Here is a 25,509-nt window from a genome sequence, read left to right as displayed (position 1 = left end):
CTCGCTGCCACGGGCGCTAGTGTCTTTTCAACTGTCAGACAGTAACAACTGTTACAGAAGAATGCCATGACTCTACACTGAGGTGGATAACGATATGCATCTACATCTACATCTACATGACTACTCTGCAATTCACATTTAAGTGCTTGGCAGAGGGTTCATCGAACCACAATCATACTATCTCTCTACTATTCCACTCCCGAACAGCGAGCGGGAAAAACGAACACCTAAACCTTTCTTTTCGAGCTCTGATTTCTCTTATTTTATTTTGATGATCATTCCTACCTATGTAGGTTGGGCTCAACAAAATATTTTAGCATTCGGAAGAGAAAGTTGGTGACTGAAATTTCGTAAAAAGGTCTCACCGCGACGAAAAACGTCTATGCTGTAATGACTTCCATCCCAACTCGTGTATCATATCTGCCACACTCTCTCCCCTATAACGTGATAATACAAAACGAGCTGCCCTACACAGATGACGGTGTAGTATCGCGCACAAAAGATGTAAAACGGCGGTGCTTTGGTGAAGCTGTCATTTGTACTCAGGTGACCCATGCGACAAGATTTGCAACATGATTATGGTCGCACGACGGAAGATAATACACTTTGAAAGCGGAATAGTAGTCGGAGCTAGACGAACGGTACATCCATTTCGGAAATCGCTAGGCAATTCAATACTCCGGGATCCACAGCGTCAAGAGTGGCTCGAAAATAATACGTTCCAGGCATTACTTCTCATCATGGACAACGTAGTGTCCGAAGGCCTTCACTTAAGGCCGAGAGCAGAGGTGTTTGCGTAGAGTTGTCAGTGTTAACAGACAAGCAACACTGCGTGAAAAAATGGCAGAAATTGATGTGGGACACACGACGAATGTATCCGTCAGGTAATGTGGCGAAATTTGGCGTTAATGGTCTGTGTCAGCAGACGACAGACGCGAGAGCCTTTGCAGACAGCATAACATCGCCTGCAGCGCCTCTCCTGAGCTCGTGAACACATCAGTTGGATCCTAGACGACTGGAAAACCGTAACCCTGACAGATACTGTAAGTCCCGATGTCAGTTGGTAAAAGTGATGGTAGAGTATGAGTGTGGCGCAGACCCCACGAAGCCATGGACCCAGGTTGTCAACAAGGCATTGAGCAAGACAGTGCTGGCTCCATAACGGGGCGGGCTCTGTTTACATAGAAAGGACTGGATCCCCTGGTCCAACTGAACCAGTCGTTGACTGTAAATGGTTTAACTCGTCTACGTGGACACGATTTGAAGCCAAACAAATGGTTCAAATGGCTCTAAGCACTATTGGACTTAACATCTGAGGTCATCAGTCCCCTAGACTTAGAACTACTTAAACCTAACTAGCCTAAGGACATCACACACAGCGATGCCCGAAGCAGGATTCGAACCTGCGAGGCTAGCAGCAGCACGGTTTGGGACTGAAGCGCCTAGAACCGCTCGGTCACAGCGTCTGGCGCAGCCAAACAACAATGGAATTTTTATGTATGACAATGCGCCATGTCAGTGGGCCACAGTTGTTCCTGATTGGTTCGAAGAACATTCTGGATATTTCGAGCGAATGATCTGGCCACCCACCGAACATTTATGGGACATAATCGAGACGTCAGTTCGTGTATAGAATCCTGCACTGACAACAATTTCGCAATTAGAGATGCAGCATAACTCAGTAAGCCTTCAGGGGACTTCCAGCGACTTGTTGAGTCCATGCAACATCGAGTTTCATCACTAACGCCGGGCAAATGAGGTCCCGCACAATATTAGGAGGTATTTCATGAATTTTGTCACCTCATGCTATGTTAGAGAGCGGCGTTACTGTGACGCTGGAATTTCTGCGTGCAATAAGTTTCCAGACATGTACGTAGAAGCAAATAAAAACAATAATAATCTAACTTTATAATTTTGAGGTGATAGTTAAAACTTTATGACGATCCGTCGTATACAGTGACTATGAAGACCACGAAATCTGTGACTGTGTATAGACAACCATTTGTAGAAATCTATGAGAATTCTTCAGTGAATTAAAAGTTTTAGTGCCCGATGTCTCTTGTCCCATTCAGGACTGCTCCCTAATCCCCCTGCATTGCGGATGTCTATGATGTGCATCCCCACAACTAAACAGTGTAGTCAGTTTGAAATCTCGAGGCTCATCGGTTCCGAATCTATTGTGCAGTCGATGGAACAATGGAGTGTATGTGCCTATCTTTAAATGCAGCGATGAACTGGTACTGCATCAATCAATCAATGTTGGCTAGAGCCGGGAATGTGTTCGTGCCACTGTTGAACTTTTTTTTTTTTTTCAAGTAATGTCTTACTTTCGGGATTAATTTCCACAGTTCCTGAAAATTGTCCCAGCAACGGCATCGAAACGATGGCGACTGTTTTAGTAAGTGTGAGATGACGTTAATTTTTTTTAACGATGTTCACGATATCCCACATAGACGAAACACAAGAACTGATGTAATCGTGATATGAAAGCATTTATTTGAGTTGCATTGTTACATCAGCAAAAATTAAACATTAATTTTAGAGGTCGATTCCTTATTACAGTCAGTTACTTTAACTTATACAGAGAGACTGAATTGAGCTAAGGAACAGATATACCCACAGATGTTTTTCGTGATCTGATACAAGCTACGCGCCGTGAATACTGCAGCTAACTGGCATTAACCAGATGCTAGCCATTTGTCTGCACGTAGGAAGTGACATTAGATTTGAAACTGCCGTTGACAACGAAAAGATTTGGGGTTGAGTAAGGATTCCGAACGAAGGAAATATGTCATTTCTTTCTTAAGTGAAACATCCTGGCTCTTTCTTAAATCTATTAAACGAAAAAATAAACATTTAAATATGGTTGACAGGACGTATACTTTAACCACACTCCTCCAAAATACAAGACCAGTATCTGTCAACGGAAGAATGCTCAGAAGAGAAGCACAGCAGCAAGAAGCGATGTAAGCTCCCAAGGCAGTGATCCGTCTTCCGTAATGCACGGCCATACCGTTGCTACGAATCAGCGACCGTTGAAGTTCTGCAGCACTGCGTAGTAGGAGTACCCTGCGTTCAGCAGCTGCAACAGATTGGCATATTTGTCGTTACGTGCCACAGAAAAGTGTGTTTCATGTCAGGAAGTGAGCATGCAAGTGTTCTCAGCGACATATCACATATTATAATATTCCACCTCTACAATACGGGGTGTATAAAATCTTGTGTCAGAAACTTTAGAGAGTAGTTCTTGACATCAAAACAGCGCAAAAAGTTCATATCACGAACATGGATCCGAAAAGTAAGGAATTAGGGTTTAACGTCCCATCGACAACGAGGTCATTAGAGACGGAGCACAAGCTCGGATTGTTTCAATGATGGGGAATGAAATCCCGGTCGTGCCGTTTCAAAGGAACCATTGTAGTAACTGATATCACTTAGTTCCACTAAGATCGATGTAGAGGAATTATGAGCAAAATTTAAGCAGATTGTAAATCGGGGTCTGGAGAGTTTTGTGCCTAGTAAATGGATCAAGAATGGAAAATATCCGCCATGGTTTAATAACGAAATTCGGAAGGTGCTGAGGAAGCGGAGGCTGTTGCACACACTGTTCAAAAGAGAACGCAATAATGACGACAAGCGAAGGTTAGTACAGACTCGTGCTTTTGTGAAAAGATCCATGAGCGAAGCACACAACTGCCACCGTCACACCTTGGCAAAAGATGTACCAGAGAACCCGAGAAAATTTTGGTACTATGTAAAATCGCTAATCAGGTCTAAGGTTCCCATTCTTTCGTTTCTTGACCTGTTTGGTGTGGTGATTGAAAATAACAAAACGAAATCCGAAGTTTTAAATTTCACATTCAAGAAATCGTTCACACAGGGGATTCGTTCAAACATATCACCATTTGACCATCGGACAGACTGCTGTGTGGAAGGCATAGTAATAAGCATCCGTGGTGTAGAGAAACAACTGAAAGATTTGAAAGCAAATAAATCACCATTTCCGGATGTAATCTCAGTGCAGTTTTACAAAGAGTAATCAGTGGCTCATTACCTAGCCTGTAATTGTCGTGAATCTCTCGCTCAGTACGAAGTCCCAAGTGACTTGAAAAAAGCGCGGGTGACTCCAGTGTATAAGAAGGGTAAAAGAATGGACCCACAAAATTCAGACCAATATCCCTAGCTTAGGTTTGCTACAGAACCCTTGAACATATTCTCAGTTCGTATATATTAAACTTTCTTCAGACTGAGGAGCTTATGTCCATGAGTCATGCGAAACTCAGCTTGCCATTTTCTCGCATGATATACTGCGAACTATGGATGAAGACGACAGCAAGATTTCATATTTTTAAATTTTCGGAAAGCATTTGACACGGTGCCCCATTGCAGGCTGTTGACGAAGTTACGAGCATATGGAATAATTTCGTAGCTATGTGAGTGGCTCGACAGACAAAGGGTATCGTCAGGAGCGCCCCAGGGAAATTTGATAGGATCGCTGTTGTTCTCTGTATACATAAATTATTTGGCGGACAGGGTGGGCAACAATCTGGGGTTGTTTGTTGAAGATTCCGTGGTGTTCGGTAAGGTGTCGAACTTGAATGGCGTAGGAAAGCACAAGACGACTTACGTGGACAAAATTTCTAGTTGATGTGATAAATGGCAGCTAGCTCTAGATGTGGAAAAATGTAAGGTAAAGCGGGTAAGTAGGTAGAAGAAACCTGTAATGTTCGGATACAATATTACTTATGCCCTGCTTAACACAGTCAAGCCGTTCAAATATCTGGGCGTAAAAGAGATATGAAATGGAAAGAGCGTGTGAAGATTGTGGTAGAGAAGGCGAGCAGTCAGCTTCGGTTTCTTGGGAGAATTTTAGTAAAAAGTGGTTGACCGTAGAGCAGACCGCATATATGACGCTGGTGCGGTCTGTTCTTGTGTAATGTTCGAGTGTTTGGGATCCGTACCACGTCGGATTGAAGAAGACGTCGAAGCAATTCACAGGCGGGCTGCGATATTTGTTACCGGTAGGTTTTAACAACGTGTAAGTATTTCGAAGATGCTTCAGGAACTCAAGTGGAAATCCCTAGAGGGAAGACGACGTTCTCTTCTAGAAATACTATTGAGCAAATTTCGAGAACCGGCGTCTGAAGTTGACTGCCTAACGATTCTACTGACACCTACATACAGTACATTGCGCTTAAGGACCATGTAGATAAGATACGAGAACTTAGGGCTCATACGGAGGCATATAGATAGTCGTTTTTCCGTCGTTCTATTTGCGAGTGGAACAGGAAAGGAAATGAGCAGCAGTGGTACAGGGCACTCTCCGCCACGCACCGTACGGTGGGTTGCGGCGTATGGAATACAGGTTGCGCTGCGAGCTAGGGGTACATGGGTGTATGGACAGAGACGCCATATTGGTGTACGAGTATGGCGAGCTGGGAATATGGGTCCCGATGGCTGAGATGGTTAACGTAACAGTTGTAGAGAAGCGGAGCATCCGTGTTCGACATCCGGTGCGGCACAACTTTTCATATCGCATCACTGTTTCATGTCAATGCCATAATGCGGCTGCCCTTCAGAAACATTTCCCTGAATTGTAAGTCATGACGGCCGGACTCGCATTTGTACCGTCATCCTCCTGACTGTGCAATAAGCTTTTCTTTACTGATTCTTATTTTTCTAATGTTCTGTTTTATTTCTACATTAATATTACCAATGGCTACCGTTAAAATGATTTACTACTATGTACGTAATATAAAACATCGCATGTCACCATGATTAACGATTATGTACGACGTGTTTACAGTTTCCAGGTAACAGGTTTTAAATTAGTAGCAGTAAATTGAATTGATTTGAATTGTGCTACTCACTGTATCGCCTCGCATGGGTCCGAAAATCCTTCGTTGGTTTCGTTACGTTGATGAGTTTCTCTTTCTGTTTAAAAGCCCCAATGAGTTTTGCGGTTCCCTTGTGGACCACCTGAGTTCGCATCAGTCTGGTATTCAATTTACAATCGAATACGGTGTGAAAGGCACACTCTCTTACCTTGACCTTTTAATCATATTAAGTGACAGTACTGTTGTTTTTGATATTGACCGGAAACCGTTAACCACTGACGCGGTGCTCCATCGTTCTTATAACCAGCCCATGATATCTAAAAAGGCTGCCACTGCTTTACCGCCTCCAGCAAGTCCCCCTAACCCCCAGGCTTCCGACCGGAAATACCAGGTTACACAAGTACTGCATTAGCTAATGGTTACGATATAAATTTTGTTCACATTATTAATAAGGAAGTACTGAACAAGACAAGTTCTGCCAAAAACCGCTCCACGTTTTCTACCACTTTATGTCCTGTTAGGCAGGACAGCAAGAACCACCACCGCATTCCCTACTACAGACTCTTTTCAGAAAAAATAGGTAATTTAAAAAAATACATGAATCCAGCGATTTTTGTTGTTCAGAATATAGGTTCCAATTACAAACACAAGATACAGTCGGTCAGTAACCCAGATAAGAACACTGGGGTTTATTCAATTTCCTGTAATGACTGCTCTCAAAAGTACTTTGGGCAGACAGGTAGGGATTTAGAAATTCGCCTTAAAGAACATCTCAACGTGTGCAGTTCGTAATCAGCGTTAACATATCACTTACGTAATAACGAACATTCTATTTCAGATCTCCACAATAACTTCTAGATACTACATAAAGAGAAAAAGGGCGCTGTTTCAAACGTGCCTGAGGAAATGTTTCTATTAAAGTCCATAAGACAAAATTCTGAGGAACCAAACGGAGTTAAGGCACAGCATTTCACTGACCAGTTTTTACTATTTAAATTTTTGAAGTTTGGCGTCTCAACATCTAATCAGTTGGTTACCTTATTGCAGCTGGTTTACGTTAACATTCATGTTTATTCCCACTGCTGGTCCACTTGGAGGTCATCTGCTCCATTTAATGTCTACATCGTTTTAATGATTCAGAAATAAATTTTAGTGATTCAGAAATAATTAGTTCATCTTTGAACGTTATTATATTTAGGATTACTCATGTTCAATTTTATGTAATACAGAGAGGCGAATCTAACAGTTTGTGTGGTGACCGTAAGTCATCAGCAGAACACTAGCGTCTCGCTTTCTGTTTTCCGCGTTGAACTCGTTAGTTCAATCTCCGTCACCGTCTTAATACCCGGATGACAGCCACAGCACACGCTTCGACAACACACTCGTAGCTTAGGTTGTCAGCTGCTATGTTGGAGGCAAATACACTTGGGCGTGTCGGCTTTTGGTAAGTTTGACCGGCAGCACACGCTTTTTGCTTTCGGTAATTGGTGCCACCCACCTTTAACAGTTCAACAATTTTCAATGGATTTCAATGCATTAAATTTACTGGTTTTAATCACCAACTTTATTTTATTCTTCAGACACTACGAGGCCCAGTACTTCCCTGATTAACATCTATGAAAGTAAACACTGGCGCCAGCGCTGCCGCAATACAAGTCTAAGTACCTCAGATAAAGTCACGTGTGTTGGCAGAGTTGCCGGCCGGTGTGGCCGAGCGGTTCTAGGCGCTTCAGTCTAGAACCGCGCGACCGCTACGGTCGCAGGTTCTAATCCTGCCTCGGGCATGGATGTGTGTGATGTGCTTAGGTTAGTTAGGTTTAAGTAGTTCTAAGTCTAGGGGACTGATGACCTCAGATGTTAAGTCCCATAGTGCTCAGAGTCACTTTTTTCGGCAGAGTTACCAATTTGGCAACTAGATGTCACACGAAGGCTATCTGAGCTAGAGAAACAGGTAAACAGTGGGGGACTGGCAGTTAATCAGACTCCGCGTACAAATCGTTACAACATAAACAGCCTGCAAAACTCTTACGCGTAGACACAACCAGCTGTCAATAACACACATGAACAATATGCAGTACCATGCAGGTCACAACACGAATTTAGAAACAAAACGGGCAGTAGCAATCCACTGTACCGGAAGGAGGATAATGTGATCAAACATCGAACATTTCAGCCTTCTAACAGTGAGAAGCGTAATGTTCGCCCAGTTGTTTTTATCAGGAGCTTTCATAATGTTTTTTTTTTTTCCAGGGGTTGGACAGAAAGGCAACGCATACAGTTCTTAGTCTCTTTTATACAAGGTGACGTATCAGCTGTATCTGAAAAATGTCACACTATGCATCAATTCTAGTGTGCATTTTTGCAGAAAATATCGCCAGACAGTGTACAAGAAAGACTGCATAAATAACTATACAGCCCTGAAATGTACAACCCGAAATCAGAAACTTTGCGCAAGTACTTTGAAAAATACATAAATAAGACTAGGTACTGGGACGAACTCAAGTCTTATCGTGATGTGATCCGAGTGACAAAGATGAAATTACCAAATGACGTTAGGAAATATTTTAGCAACGTACCCGAGTACGACATTGAACAATGGACATAGTTGACTCCGTGGATCTGTTGAAAAATGGTTCAAATGGCTCTGAGCACTATGGGACTTAACATCTGAGGTCATCAGTCCCCTAGAACTTAGAACTACCTAAACCTAACTAACTTAAGGACATCACAAACATCGATGCCCGAGGCAGGATTCGAATCTGCGACCGAAGCGGTCGCGCGGTTCCAGACTGAAGCGTCTAGAACCGCTCGGTCACAGCCGCCGGCGTGGATCTGTTAATCGAGGATATGAGAAGTGAAAATATGTAGAATCAGCGGGAAGCTGATTACAACTGCAGTAATAATAACCCAATACCAAACGGTACTGGGAACAGACAAGAATATAGACAACCGAATCGTGGGCCCAACAATATAACGGTTATACTAATCAAAACATAAAAACGCATCACGACGGGCGCATGAGTAATGTTTACAATGGTATCGGTAATCCGCAATGGCGGAATAACCAGAATCAGTGGCACGGATATAACGCACCATCAGCACAGTGGCAACAAAATGCAGCGCCACAATGGAATTCTAATGCAAGTCCACAACAAAACATGGCTGCAGGCTATAACCGACCGTCACATAATCAGAACAACGCGACATATCAAAGTCCACCATCGGGGAGGTAGGATAGCCAACCCAACCGTAGTAGCAACAACCAAAAGTCATACTGTGAGGTTAATGGAGGTGACAGATAACCGTCAACCCAATGTCTGTCAACCGCCAAACTATAGACAGCCGCAATCCGATCTCCGTTGTTGGCTGTGAGAGTACATTCTATAATGACAATAACAATCTCTGTATGCTGAGATATAATGCCGGGATGAAAATAGAGGAGGAATTAGTAAACGTACCTCAAAAATATAAACAAGCAGGTAAAGATGTTGTGCAAGCGGCATTACAAGCCGAAATATACGCTGCACCGATTCAAATGATGGTAGACACAGGTGCGGCAACTAACGTCCTGAGTTTAGAACTTTACAAGTACATAAGACAAAACAATCACATTCCTGTATTGCCTGTAAAAAAAATGTCGAGTGACAGGTGCACAGTCCCAAATCACAAAGCACCATGTGCAAGTTGAATTTGTTATAGGAAATGAAGCAATAAGAAGCTCGTTCCTTGTTGTTAAAGGATTGATGGTCGCTTGCACTCTGGGAATAGAATTTTTACGCCAGAAGGACGCAAATATCGATCTATTGTACGGTGAATTGAGCATTATGAACAACGGTGAACGTGTGACATTGCCGATGTTAAGAACACTTGAAATGCACGGAAAATATTGCCGTAGCTTTCAGGTTAGATTTGAAGGCCTACATGTTATGAACTTGTTCTCAGACTTACGCGGAAGAAAAGAATATTATAATGAATCTATTACCGAAGACAGTGAAGAAAAAAGAAATCTAATAAACATAAAGGTCATGGAATCAGAATATTTGTCAGTGGCACAACAGAATGAAGTAACTCAGCTGCTCGTAAGTTATGAGAATGTGTTCTCAGAGAAAGCAGGTGCTATAAAAGGCTACACTTATAACTTTGAGGTAGTGCCTCATTATACATTTTGTCATGCTAACTACAGCGTCCCACGGTCCAAAAAGGAGGCAGTAACGAAAGAGATACGAAGAATGATGCAACGGGGGATAATTGAACCATCCTTATCTCCATATAGCAAAAATGGTTCAAATGGCTCTGAGCACTATGGGACTCAACTGCTGTGGTCATCAGTCCCCTAGAACTTAGAACTACTTAAACCTAACTAACCTAAGGACAACACACATCCATGCCCGAGGCAGGATTCGAACCTGCGACCGTAGCAGTCGCACGGTTCCGGACTGCGCGCCTAGAACCGCGAGACCACCGCGGCCGGCTCCATATAGCAGCCCGCTTGTTGCAGTAGCAAATGCAGATGGTAGTATACGTCTCGTGCTAGATGCACGAGACATCAATAAAGTAATCGTACCTGCGAGAATACGGCCAGAGAACCTGGATGAACAAATTCAGAAAATTTTCGGGGTCAAATATTTGACCTCTGTTGATTTGCGATCGTCCTACTGGCAAAACCCACTTACTGAGTCCTCAAGAAAATATACTGCAATTGTATTTTGTGGGAGAAACTACCAGTTTAAAGTTTTGCCATTCGGGTTAAATGTCTGCGCAGGTGTTTTCATTACAGCGCTTGAAACACTGTTGGGCCGTGCAACATTATATGTAGACAATCTGTTGATAGGTACTCCAGATTGGGAAAGCCACATTGATATGCTAACACGCGTACTCAAACGATTTTCCGAAGTGGGCATAACTGCAATCCTGGCAAAGTCCAAGTTTGGCACAGAGAGAATTAAATATCTTGGACACATGATATCACCCACAGGTGTTGTACCTGATAAAAAGAAAATGAAAGCGATTGAGAACTTTTCTCATCCAAGAACTAAGAAACAACTTGTGGCGACTATCGACTCTACGAGTGAGATATCTCCGCCATAGCAGGCTCTCTTACCCATGTGGAGTTATTGTGCGCCGCCATATTGCTTCCCATTCTGTTGTGTGCTGCCGACTGTATAAGACGTTGTAAATATTCTCGCATAATAAAGTTGTATTAATGCATGTTGATGTGTTATTTAATGATCGCCGCCGCTCCGCACATCAGGAATAACCACAAACTGAAGGCATTTTTAGGACTAGTTTCGTTTTTTCGACGGTTTATACCCTACCAGCCATTGAATAACAATGCACTTTCAAACTTGCTGAGTACCGTGCATATGAAATGACCAGTGTCAGCGGGCGTTCGAACAAATACGACAAGCTCTTTTGAATGATAACTTATTATCGCATCCTGATCTGTCGAAGGAGTTTTGTCTTGTCACAGACTCTTCCGCTGTCGGAGTAGGAGCTTGTTTGTCCCAAATTGAGGAGAAGGGAGGAAGAAAGGAAATAAAAATAATTGGTTTCGCAAGTCGAGTGTTATCGAGCTGTGAACGTTCATACACTATTACTAAACTCAAAGCACTGACTGTTGTGTGGGCCAGAAAAAAGTTCTGATACGATGTGTGTGGGAAGGATGTGAAAATCTTTTGCGATCATCAGGCCCTGCGTTTCTTGTTGACGTGTAAGCTGATGCATGATAGACTGACTAGGTGGGTACTTGCACTCCAGGAATACCAATTCCAAATAATGTATATTAATGGTAGTAACAATGTAATCCCCAGTGTTCTATCACGTTTGCCACAAGGTCTGCCAGAATTGACAGCAATACTGTAACAGGCATCAGAGTATAGAATCTTGATCATGAAAGATCATACTTATGGAAAAAAATTCCTGCGGGTATGCAGGCCACTACCTAGTTTACAGAATGAAGATCCTGTGTCAGGAAGAATCAAACAAGAACTCCAGACTTCTGAAGAAAATGAAGTAGGAAGCAATTATTCTATATGGAATAATATATTATGTTGCAGAAAGGATGTTAACAAGGATGTGTGGTGCATCTGTGTACCTAAAATATGGATTACTGGTTTGATACGACACGTGCACCTCTGGTGGGGACTCGTAGGAATTGAAAAATGTAGAGCCCTTCTGGCAAGACACTGTCACTTCAATAATATGAAAAGAGTAATTCAGAACCTAATGAGGACATGTGTAGTTTGTCAGAAGGCGAAACATATCAATCTGTCCGCTGTAAGCAAACTTCATCCTATTGTACCCAAGAAACCGTTACGACTAGTTTCAATGGATATCCAATGAACGCTACCCATTGGGAGAGGAGGTGTGAAATATATCTTTGCAGTGTATGATGGTTTTTCCAAATTCTTAAAGTTATACCCAGTGAAAACTTCAACTGTTACACGCCTCATTAAAAAGTTACGAACCGACTACTTTATTAAAATTGGTAAACCACATATCGCTGTATAAGACAATGCAACATACTTTACCGGTATGAAATGGAAAACTTTTCTGCAAAAACTGGGTGTTAAACACATTCTTGTAGCTCGCTTTCATCCAGAAAGTAGTCTGGTTGAACGCACGTTTAAGGAACTGAACCGGTTCATACGAACCTATATCCCCAATCGCCATACCAAGTGGTTAAGTATGTTTCGGCTTTTGAGGAGCTGCATAATAAGTTACCACACTCCGCCACTGGGTACACTTCGCTCTGTGTCAAGTTCGTTTCCTTTTAAAATCATTACTCTGAGTAAGTTTCAGCTCAATAGTTGCAGCCGCCACTGCTGCAACATACGCCATTATGTGGCATTATTAATTCACGAATTTAAAGGTAGCGAAGAGATCGCCCGCTGAAAACATAACAAATATGTTTTCCACAGCCGCCTGACGCAGTGGAAGACAACACAGTTGTTAAGATTTTTATTTTCAGTTACTCGCTGAGATCCAGAGCCACGACTCGGACTTCAATTATTTGTTAACGGCGGTAAGAATAATTCTCTCGCGTGTGTGGGCAGTTGCAAATTATAACAAAGAACTCATGCTTGTTAAAAATATTAGCCGAGGAAAATACAAAAATATTATTTCAGTTTTCAGTTTAAATGCAATGTGTTTCTAGACTGGCACATGTGAAAGTAACTTTACCGTGAACAAAAAGTTTGCTCACCTTAATCTTTATTAACCAGCCAGTTATTAAAAGCATAAACTTAAAGTATAAGTAAAATCTAAAAAATAATTTCAATTAAATTCAAAATCAAATCCAAATCACAATCATTAAAAAGTCTCGCCCCCACACATTTTATTTTACCGCGAGGCACTGCTACAGCTAAATTTCTAGTTAGCAGTTAAGAGGGTAGCTTTGTAACGAAAATAAATCTTTTACTTATCTTGTAATTGGCGTCAGCGTCAAAAGTTCTTGTTTCGTGGATAGCCTTAATGAAAAAGAATAATTATCCAGCGTTGTTTCTCCGATGAGACTGAAGTGTAACGCTTTAATATTGACATATACACTTTTTATCTCCATACTTTCACATCCACTAAACACGACACTGACATTTTTGATATGAAATAAAGTCACAGTTTTCTCTGTTATACCACTCCCAAATCAAAGATCCTTGAGTGCACAGTACATGCGCGTGGTCGAAAGAGTAGTAAGCAAATGGTGGTGCTTTGATGTCAATTTACAGCATATATCAAACAGATAATGTTCTCGAAGCTTCCAGAACTTTTTCTCATTCAAAATAAAAGTTACGCACATTTCCGCTTTTCAGAGTAAGTATAAATCCATGTTAGTTAATGGTGTTTCACACATGAAATGAAATTATTTTAAAGTTATTATGGAGATGAAACCGACAAGACAAATTAGCTGGTGTTCAAATATACGGATGTTGAATTATGCCATACAATTAGTAAATTGGTAAATTAACCAGAAATTAAGTTACGTTTTTCTTAAATGGCAAGTCTTTTAATTTTATGAAATAAAATTGATAACAAAGTAGTATTTTATATTTTGTTGTGGCCTTCTTATAAAAAGATTAATTTTCATAGTATAACCGGGTGACGTATTTAATATCGATTTTTTATGTTATTTATTCATCGTATGGCGACAACTGCAAATATTTAGACATACATATAGTTTTCAATTATACATCTGACTACATAGGCCCAAAGCTAATACGTTTAAATTCTGAAAATTAACAATTCATTAATACTTAAACAGGACCATTTAAACTACAAATTTGGCACTGTTAATTAAAACAGACACATTTAATCAGAGTTCAATATCAAGTCAATGAAGCCAGTTGATAGCAGAGGAAGGAGCATTGGTTCAAAACTGGTTCAAATGGCTCTGAGCACTATGCGACTTAACTTCTGATGTCATCAGTCGCGTAGAACTTTGAACTAATTAAACCTAACTAACCTAAGGACATCACACACATCCATGCCCGAGGCAGGATTCGGATCTGCGACCGTAGCGGTCGCGCGGTTCCAGACTGAAGCGTCTAGAACCGCTCGGCCACAGCGACCGGCGGAAGGAGCATTAATAAATGTCCTGGATAGGCCCTACTTACTCAGGGAGCAGTCTCTCACAATATACTGGCCGCTTTATTCTTGGGCGCCACAATCGCAGGCTGGAGAGTTTTAGAATCCCCACTTGTGCATCACAGCAATGCACCTGGCGTGACTGGTTCTTATTCTGTTCATTCTTGTCCACTCTCTTCTCTTCAGGTCAAATCTTGGGTTGATTGGTAGATGAAAGTTGAACACGTTGATGTTTTATTGTTGCAGTATTCCATCCCCTGCGGCACCCTTCTTTAATGTCGAACTTCTTGCTGTTCTTCCAATATGTCGCAGTGGAGAGCCTGGTATCAAGCAGCATGGAGGAGGGTTGTTGAAGAGTCTGTAACCTGGAAGGTAATATCAGTATCTACGTCTACACCAACACATGTACTCCACAAGGCGCAGCATGGTATGTGACAGAGGGTACCCTGTACTACTACTAGTCAGTTCCTTTTCTGTTCCACGCGCAGATAAAGCGAGAGAAATACGTCTGTCTGTATGCCTCCATATGAGCCCAAATTTCTCGTATCTTATATTCACGATCCTTACGCGAAGTACATGTTGGTTGTAGTAGGACCGTTCAGCCGTAAACTTCAAATGCCGGTTCTCTAAATTTTCACAATAGTTTTCCACGAAAAGAACGTCGCCTTCCCTTCAGGGATTCCCATTTGACTTGTCGAAGCATTTTGTAATACTTGCAGGTTGTTCGAACCTACCGGTAACAAATCTAGCAGCCCACCTCTGAATTGCTTTGACGTCTTCCTTTAATCAGACTTGGCGCGGATCCCAAACACTCGATCAGTACTCAAGAACATGTCGCAGCAGCGTCCTACATGCGGTCTTCTTTACAGATGAAAACTCTTCCAACAAACTGAAGTCCACCATTCGCCTTCTCAATAACAATCCTCATATGCTCGTTCCATTTCATGTCACTTTACAACGTTGTGCCCAGATATTTAAACAATGTGGCTTGTGTCACGCAGTAAAGTACTAATTCTGTATTCCAACATTCAGAGCCAGTTGCTATTGATCACACCAACTAGAAATTTCGTCTAAGTCATCTTGCATCCTCCTACAGCCACTCAACTTCAACAACTTCCTGTACACCGCAGCATCATCAGCAAGCAGCTACAGATTGTTATGCACCCTTATCCGCTAGATAACTTACGTATACAGAAAATAACAACGGCCCTATCGCACGTTTCTGGGGCAGCCCTGGCAACATCCTTGTCTCTGATGAACTCTCGCCGTCGAGGACTACATACTTGATTCTATTACTTAAGAAGTCCACCAGCCACTCACATATCTTGGAACCTACACCGTATGCTCGCATCTTCATTAACAGTCTGCAGTGGGGCACCGTATCAAATGCTTTCCAGAAGTCTAGAAATTTGGAATCCGGCTGTTGCTCTTCATCCATAGATCGCAGTATATCATGTGAGAAAAAGGCGAGCTGACTTTCAGGCAAGTGATGCTTTCTAAATCCGTGCTGATTTGTGAACAGACGCTATTCCCTCACAAAGAAATTTATTATATTCAAACTGAGAGTACGTTCAAGTATTCTCAGCATACTGATGTTAAGGACATTGCTCTGCAATTGTGCGGGTCCGTCCCTTTACCCTTCTTACATACAGGAGCCACCTGCGCTTTTTTACAGTTGCTTGGGACTTCGCGCTGGGCGTCAGATTCGCGATAAATGCAACCTAAGTAAGTGGCCAATGCCATAGTAAAACTGAATTTGGATTCCCTCGCAATACATAAACTGAACTAACTTTATGCACAGAACAACTTCGCCAAACTGTAAAACATTGTATAAATGTCTATGAACATGAATAAGATACTACATGCCCGAAAATATTATGGTTGAAAATAAAGAGGTATCGTAAGTTTCTGCAATCTAAAAAAGTTACATAAGATCTTGGATTATTGAACCGTGAAGCAAGATCATCTGTTGATGCCAGCCGGAGTGGCCGAGCGGTTCTAGGCGCTCCAGTTTGGAACCGCGCGACTGCTACGGTCGCAGGTTCGAATCCTGCCTCGCGCATGGATGTGTGTGATGTCCTTAGGTTAGTTAGGTTTAAGTAGTTCTGAGTTCTAGGGGACTGATGACCGCAGCAGTTAAGTCCCATAGTGCTCAGACCCATTTGAGCCATTTGAACCATTTGAACCATTTGAACCATCTGTTGATAATGCCTACAGGCGTTGTAATGTGATTATGAAGTGAAGTAGAAAAATAAGTCAAATATGGAAATAAAACGTTTTCGGATCCAGGTCCATGTAACACATTTTATTCCTCTATGTGAGAAGAATATTTGCTGGACGTTTGGCCGTGCCTTTTCTTATGCCCTGTATACACTGCTTCACTATCATGACTTACGTCAGTGGCGGACGGACACATGCTACAGTGCTTCAAAGAGACCTGTGTGTTCTTTTAAGGAGGTGCCATGTATTTGTTCCTGTTTGTTTCAGTCGAAAATACACAGCAGCAATAAAATTGGCACATCTGGAAAGATTAAGATGATTTTGATCCAGTGACAGCATATGCCACCTGGGGGATAGAAGATAAACTGATAATGTTTTCAAAGTCGTCCGCCAACACGTAGCATAGTGTCATAGATACCGGAGCGCCGTCCGTGTCTGCCCTTTAATAAGAAATGCTCGCAGCCAGAAGGCCCACCGTGGTGCAAAGGTGTGAAGCAAGCAGGCAGTCGTGCCACGGAGACGTACTCGTGTTTCCAGCAGGCCAATTGAGCGAGTTTGAAAGGGCTCAAATTGTGGCCTTCCGAGTGGCGGGATGGTCCTTTCGGAGAACTGATACACAAGTTGGACATTCTGAGTCACTTGCGCAACGATGCTGGTATCAGTGGTCACCTAAACATTCTCACAGCTATAAACAAAGTTCTTAAAGTCCATAAAGCAGAGGCCCGTCAGTATCATCGTACTGTAAGGGCTGCAGTGGCAGACAGTACAGGCTGTACAGGTACTCAGCGCAGATAAGAGAACTTTTGAGCTCAAATATGTCAACGCAAACTGTAGCGAACCAGGTATTAGCAATGGGATTACGGGCACGCACACCTCTAGCCTGCTTTCCACTACCACACAGCATCGACGTGAACGGCTCAGAGCATCACTTGGAAGATGGAATATTGCGCTGTGGTCTACAGCGATGGGAGCAGATTCTGCTGCACGCAAGTGATGGTCGTTTGCACGTACGACGTAGACCTGGTGAGCACTGTCTCGTAGAGTGCATTCGACCAAGACACAATGGCCCACCCCAGGCCTTATGGTCTGGGGTGCGATGGACGAAAACTCTCGTTCACGTTTGGCGTTTCTGGAGGGGACGCTAACAAGTGCTCGGCACGCGGAATGTTGTTAGACCCGTTCTTTTGCCGTTATTGCAACACAAAGGTGATGTGTTCTTACAGCATAATGCTCGCCCACACACTGCCCATGAAACTCAGCATGCTCTGCAAGACGTAGCCAGCACGATCTCAGGACTTGTTTCCAAACGAGCGCATGTGAGATACGATGGGAAGACAAGTGAGTCATGTGACTTGGCAACCAACAACTCTTACAGAAGTATATGAACAGGTCGAACAGGTGTGGCATAACGTATCCCAGGGAAGCATTCACTATCTGTACGATCGATTGGATGCCAGAGTCAGCACCTACATTGCCGTCTGTGGAGACTACGTCTCGTACTAAGAGGGGTGTTTCGGCATGAGTCGACAGCTGGTACATCAGAACCGCTTGTGCTACTGATTTGTAAATATAACCATTTCATGCTCTTCGTAAGCACTGTTGCAATAATAATTCTTGAGCGAACTGGAAACCTCTGAACTTTGTTCCGGCAGTGTATGAAAAAGTATAGTGTACGGTAAAGTCGGAAAGGGTAAATAGAATGGTGACGGCAGGGTGTGGTAGCGTGCTATAAAACTTACCGACAGGAAGGTGGCCCTCTGGATGGGGTAGACCCCACCAGCGGTGAGCGCCAATGGCTGCTGTGCGCGGTTGATGATCAGCTGCACTGCCCTCGTGAAGCGGGCGCTGGCATCTGGCCACCCACAATTGTACGCCGCTAGGGACACAGACTCTCCCTGAAACATTCAGGTAACCACAAGAAGCACCGTTAATGTGCGTATTTGTATCCTGCACCATAAACAGAAAATGAACATAACATACAGGGTGTTTCAAAAATGACCGGTATATTTGAAACGGGAATACAAACTAAACGAGCAGCGATAGAAATACACCGTTTGTTGCAATATGCTTGGGACAACAGTAGTACATTTTCAGGCAGACAAACTTTCGAAATTACAGTAGTTACAATTGTCAACAACAGATGGCGCTGCGCTGTGGGAAACTCTATAGTACGATATTTTCCATATATCCACCATGCGTAGCAATAATATGGCGTAGTCTCTGAATGAAATTACCCGAAACCTTTGACAACGTGTCTGGCGGAATGGCTTCACATGCAGATGAGATGTACTGCTTCAGCTGTTCAATTGTTTCTGGATTCTGGCGGTACACCTGGTCTTTCAAGTGTCCCCACAGAAAGAGGTCACAGGGGTTCATGTCTGGCGAATAGGGAGGCCAATCCACGCCGCCTCCTGTATGTTTCGGATAGCCCAAAGCAATCACACGGTCATCGAAATATTCATTCAGGAAATTAAAGACGTCGGCCGTGCGATGTGGCCGGGCACCATCTTGTATAAACCACGAGGTGTTCGCAGTGTCGTCTAAGGCAGTTTGTACAGCCACAAATTCACGAAGAATGTCCAGGTAGCGTGATGCAGTAATCGTTTCGGATCTGAAAAGTGGGCCAATGATTCCTTTGGAAGAAACGGCGGCCCAGACCAGTACTTTTTGTGGATGCAGGGACGATGGGACTGCAACATGGGGCTTTTCGGTTCCCCATATGCGCCAGTTCTGTTTATTGACGAAGCCGTCCAGGTAAAAATAAGCTTCGTCAGTAAACCAAATGCTGCCCACATGCATATCGCCGTCATCAATCCTGTGCACTATATCGTTAGCCAATGTCTCTCGTGCAGCAATGGTAGCGGCGCTGAGGGGTTGCCGCGTTTGAATTTTGTATGGATAGAGGTGTAAACTCTGGCGCATGAGACGATACGTGGACGTTGGCGTCATTTGGACCGCATCTGCAACACGGCGAACGGAAACCCGAGGCGGCTGTTGGATCACCTGCTGCACTAGCTGCGCATTGCCCTCTGTGGTTGCCATACGCAATCGCCCTACCTTTCCAGCACGTTCATCCGTCACGTTCCCAGTCGGTTGAAATTTTTCAAACAGATCCTTTATTGTATCGCTTTTCGGTCCTTTGGTTACATTAAACCTCCGTTGAAAACTTCGTCTTGTTGCAACAACACTGTGTTCTAGGCGGTAGAATTCCAACACCAGAAAAATTCTCTGTTCTAAGGAATAAACCATGTTGTCCACAGCACACTTGCACGTTGTGAACAGCACACGCTTACAGCGGAAAGACTACGTACAGAATGGCGCACCCACAGACTGCGTTGTCTTCTATATCTTTCACAACACTTTCAGCGCCATATGTTGTTAAAAATTGTAACTACTGTAATTTCGAAAGTTTGCCCGCCTGAAAATGTACTGTTGTCCCAAGCATATTGCAACAAACGGTGTATTTCTATCGCTGCTCGTTTAGTTTTTATTGCCGTTTCAAATATACCGGTCATTTCTGAAACACCCTGTATGTACAAGTCTCCAAGATTTTGTGGCCCTTGTCATTGAAAATAGGATCTTGTATGTTTGTTAGGCCACATCATGTTCATCTTCAGATTTATTCTTCAGAAATCGATGTTGCGACTTTTTCTGGATTCACTGACAGCATAAGCACAAATTTTCGGAGGTTGTTAGTGTTTAACGTCCCGTCGACAATGAGGTCATTAGAGACGGAGCGCAAGCTCGGGTTAGGGAAGGATTGGGAAGGAAATCGGCCGTGCCCTTTCAAAGGAACCATCCCGGCATTTGCCTGAAACGATTTAGGGAAATCACGGAAAACCTAAAAGAGGATGGCCGGAGACGGGATTGAACCGTCGTCCTCCCGAGTGCGAGTCCAGTGTGCTAACCACTGCGCCACTTCGCTCGGTTTAGGAACAGTATGAAGACCATATTTTCATTCAATGCAAAATAAAAGACTTTCGACGCAACATGGTCGCGCCAGTTCAGCTCCAGATTCCGGTAATCTGTGAAGTTGACGCTTGGCTGCGGCAAACTGCATTCAGACGAAACAAGGAAAACAATAAAAGAGAGTACACCGAAATAAATTCGCTAAATGAGATTAAAGTGTCTTCATCTGTGTTCTGTGTATTGTTGTTCTTGTGGTCTTCAGTCCTGAGACTGGTTTGATGCAGCTCTCCATGCTACTCTATCCTGTGCAAGCTTCTTCATCTCCCAGTACCTACTGCAACCTACATCCTTCTGAATCTGCTTAGTGTATTCATCTCTTGGTCTCCCTCTACGATTTTTACCCTCCCCACTGCCCTCCAATACTAAATTGGTGGTCCCTTGATTCCTCAGAACATGTCCTACCAACCGATCCCTTCTTCTGGTCAAGTTCTGTGTATATGTACTGCATATTGGTGACATACAACAATTTTTGGAAGAGTGGGACTCAAATGTGGGTTTCCCGCTTATCGTGAGCGGTCGCTCGAACCAATAAGCTACCGTTTACTCCTAATTGACCGACCCAAACTTCCACATACTTCCCCAACCTATAATCTCCTACATTCATCACTAACACCATAGGCCTCGATTCATCATAGTCTCATTCTCACCCGGGGCTGGAATACAGAGTACAACTGCGAGCATTTAGAGATGAATTTAGGAGACTATGGAATAGGGACATAGACAGTGTGACATGTGGGAGTTTGAGTGGGTCCGGGAGGCATCCACTTAGAGCCTGGTAGTTGCTGGCACAGTGCATACGGTCAGAGGGTTAGCTGCCCTCTGTAAGAAAAAAACTGGTAAGGGTGGGGTTTTGATTTTGCTTATTCTAGAATTGAGAACAACTGTGTGAGGTGAAATGACTAGTTTAATGTCGCAATATTTCTCACCAAATCACCTGGCCCAGGGTCGCTGTCCTCCTTCCTGCCACCCCTTTAAGTAGATTCCAGCATAACTTCCACAGTGCGGCTTCGCTACACCATTGTGGGGCTGGCTTTTCAAAACTAAAAGTGACTCGACTCGTATTCCCTGTTCTACCTACCGTTCAAAGACATGTGCTGTATAGAAATGGTGTATTTATTACCGTCGACTGACTGTCATCCCTTTTTGCACTACATATTGATAGGAAAATGTTCTCATAACTGCCCATTTACGTTAAGTGTCATCTTCACCTTTCCATTGCCATTTGTAAAGGTCTCATGTAAGGTGCGAATTTGACCATTTATTCTGTCACCTTATTTACTGTGTTAATGGATCGATGATAAAACTTGTATAAGCGTCATGGGACGTTCGCTCGAACAAATACAACGAACATTAACGAACAAAATGAGATCAACATCAACAAAAATAGTTAAGGCAACTGCTCGTGATAAGCAGAAAAGCCAGGTCCAGGTCCCACTCCGTCAAAAATTTTCATATATCACCAATACATAGGAAGTCTACACCAAACACAGCATAAGCCAAGTTGTTCCCATTTAGCAATTTTTTACGTAAGTTCGGACGGCTGTGCATCGTCAACAATTTCTGTTCATCCAGACATGCAAGCAGGAAATGAAAGGTTCGAAAAGCACAACAGCTACATGTGTTTAAAACGACGTGTGAAATCTGCAGTAGGGTAACGTCAGGAGAACAGCAACCAGTATATGTTTCAACAACGTACAAGCGTGAGCCTCAGAATGAAACATTTATAGACGGAAAGCGTGAGAAGCAGTTGATATCCCTAAGAACAAAAATAATTTCAATAGAGATGATGTATATACTCATAGTCTTCCATCTTCACGGCTACTCGCCATCAGGGAAGTAAATTCTCAAACAATGATGCGCGAAAAATGCAAAAGACTACAGAGAAGCAACGCTAGTAGCTTGATAATAGTATTCTGGTAAACCTTCCCTCTTACTTTCTCGGTGTGTTATCTCTACCTATGCAATGTTGATGACCCACCAATGGTATCCGGAAAATGTTATCAAAGAAATCCAGTTCTTCAGCACAAGCGTGCAAAAACCCCATTTTATAAGTGAAAGCGACAAGGGATCTCGAGGACTCTCCCAGTTAACTACGTCTACCTTGTGGCATCCTTCCTACAGCATCATTACCTTGTGGCATCCTTCCTAGAGCATCAGTATACTTATGTCACAATCAGCCACATGTGCTCCCACATATGAGTATTTCACACCACTGTAGGTGTGCCTTGTGCCTCTGTCCTGTACACCCTCCTTTACATCATGTACACTGCAGACATTCCCTAATCTTCCCCCCACCCAACTCCTGCAAAATGCTGACGACACCGCTTACCTAGCCACTAACCACACCTTCCAGCTCACCCATGCCTTCCTCCAGCGTCACTTCACTCTCTTGGTCGAGTAATGTACTACGTGAAAACTTCATGCAAATCTGCAGAAAAGCCATCATCTTTGTACCTACCACTCGGTGTTTCCGTCATCCAGACCTCCACCTTTCCATTTACAACCAACTAAAGTATTTAGGACTAACCCTCGTCCACAAAATAGCTTTGAACACACACCTCCTCACCATCCAACACAAAGTCATCAAATAATCGAAACCAACTGTAAAATCATTTTAAGCAAGATATCTGTATGGCGCGAAAAGTGGCAATTGTCTCTCTATAAGAAAGCTGTGAGATCATTCACATGAGTACAGAAAGAAATTCATTAAATTTCGTTTACACGATAAATCACACAAATTTAAATACTGTCACTTAACTAGATACCTAGTAATTTCTATTATGAACAACTTAACTGGCGGCGATCGCATAGATAATGTGTGGAAGGCAAACTGGAGACTACGTGTTATTGGCAAAACGTTTACAAGATGCCATCGGTCTACTAAAGAGACTGGCTACACTATATTTGTTCGTTCTTTGCTGGAGTACTGCTGTGTTGTATGGGATGCTCGTCAGATAGAATTGACGGGGGACGTCGTAAAAGTTCAAAGAATATGAGCTTCTTTCGTATTACAGCGAAATAGAGGTGCGAGTGCCACGGATATGATGAGTGAGTTGGGACGGCAATCATTAAAACAAAGGCATTTTTCGCTGCTACGAGTTCTTTTCACAAAATTTCAATCACAAACTTTCTCCTCTCAATGTGAAAATATTTTAATGTCAGCAACCTACATAGGGAGAGAGAATCATCACAATAAAACAAGAGAAATCAGATCTCGTACGGGATTATAAAGTGTTTATGTTTCTCACTCGTTGTTCGAGACTGGTGCGGTAGAAAAATAGTGTGAAAGTGGTTCAAAGAACCCTGTAACGATGATGACGTTTGGTTTGTGGGACGCTCAACTTCGCGGTCATCAGCGCCCGTACCAAGTCTCAATTTTTACACAGTCCAATTTATTTACACAGTACAATCCAGCCACTGTCCTGAATTATGATGATGATGATGATGACGAAATGATGAAGACAACACAAACACCCAATCCCAAAGAACCCTGTGCCAGACGGGTGTGTGTGATGTCCTTAGGTTAGTTAGGTTTAAGTAGTTCTAAGTTCTAGGGGACTTATGACCTAGGATGTTGAGTCCCATAGTGCTCAGAGCCATTTGAACCCTGTGCCAGACACTTCAGTGTGAATTGCAGAGTGGTCATGTACATGCAGAAATAATTCTAAACCTGCCCAACTCGACTGTTGGTGATGTCTTTGTGAAGTGGAAAGGCGGAGGAAGAACCACAGCTAACCCAAGACCAGACAAACCTCATGTACTGATGGAGAGGGACTGTCGATCATTGCAAAGGATGGTTCTGAAAAGTCACATGAAATCAGCGGAAGGTACCACTTATGAACTCCGAAGTGTTATCAGCAGTCGAGCTAGTACAGTGACTTGGCTTAGGGACTTAAAACCACTGTGATCCAGTGGTCGAGCAGCCCCTCATAAGGCGCACATTTCTGTAGTCAAAGCTAAGCGACACTGAAGGTGGTGTAAAGAGCGACGCCACGGACAGTGGATGGCTGGAAATAAGCGATTTGGAGTGATGGCAATCCAGTGGAAGGGTTTGGTTGGGCTGAATGCCTGGAGAACGTTATCTGCCATTATGCTATGCCAACTGAGGAGTACAGAGGAATTGGTGTTACAGCATGGTGGTCGTTTTAGTGTCAGGGTGTGGTGCCCTTAGTTAAGAAAACACCACATGCGAGATTATATGAACACATTTTAGAGCTTTGTGCACTGCATACGGTAAAGAAACAGCTCGGAAACTATGGCCGTTTATATCAGCATGACAATGCACCCTGTCATAAAGCTGCATCCACGGATCAATGGTCTGTGGACAATAACATTTCTGAATTGGAGTATCCTGTAACGATTCTCAAACTGAATTCAGTGGAACACCTTTGGGATGAGTTAGAATGTCGACTTCTCTCCAGGTCCGAAGGTCCAACATGACTAACTTTTCTTGTTTCGCCTCTTGAAGAAAAATCGGCTGCTATTATTCCACAGACATTCAGACTCCTCATTAAAAGTGATCACAACAGAGTTGAAGCTGTCGTAAGGCAAGTGGTGGCCTCAGCCATGTCATAAAATTCAATTCGTCTATCGGGATCATCCTCTCTTAGAGCATAGAGAAGTCTAGTAATGTAAGGCCTACACCACGGGAGTCCACAAAATACCATGAACACTGCTTTTGTTCATTTCTATCTCACGAGAGCATCGCTCCACAAACTTTTTCGAGAAAGAGGTTTTGTTCCTTGTAGACAAAAAATTATTCTCATCTCTTTTTAATTAAAGAGAGATTCAGCCAAAAATGTATACATTATTTTGAGACAACCTGCAGATCAGTGACCTAAATTGGGTTTTGCAACGTTTGAAGCTACTTTCGATTTAATACTATTTTATTAAAAAACATTTT

At 43.0% G+C, this 25,509-nt stretch overlaps 1 protein-coding gene across 1 annotated transcript in view; it reads right to left on the bottom strand.

Annotated features, from left to right (window-relative positions):
- Nucleotides 1-2,994: 2,994 nt before the first annotated feature.
- The window catches only part of LOC126365790 (odorant receptor Or2-like), a 79,088-nt gene continuing 56,573 nt past the window's right edge, over nt 2,995-25,509 (bottom strand). The window contains exons 4-5 of the mRNA XM_050008366.1: nt 18,377-18,532; nt 2,995-3,082 (exon numbers count right to left, since the gene is read on the bottom strand). Coding sequence (XP_049864323.1) covers nt 3,026-3,082; nt 18,377-18,532 — 213 coding nt within the window. The 3' untranslated portion in view covers nt 2,995-3,025. The remainder of the gene's footprint in view (nt 3,083-18,376; nt 18,533-25,509) is intronic.

This window comes from Schistocerca gregaria, chromosome 4 (genome assembly GCF_023897955.1).
Source record: "Schistocerca gregaria isolate iqSchGreg1 chromosome 4, iqSchGreg1.2, whole genome shotgun sequence".
NCBI lineage: Eukaryota > Metazoa > Arthropoda > Insecta > Orthoptera > Acrididae > Schistocerca > Schistocerca gregaria.
Note: the sequence above shows the minus strand (reverse complement) of the source record. Positions and strands in the feature narration are given on the sequence as shown.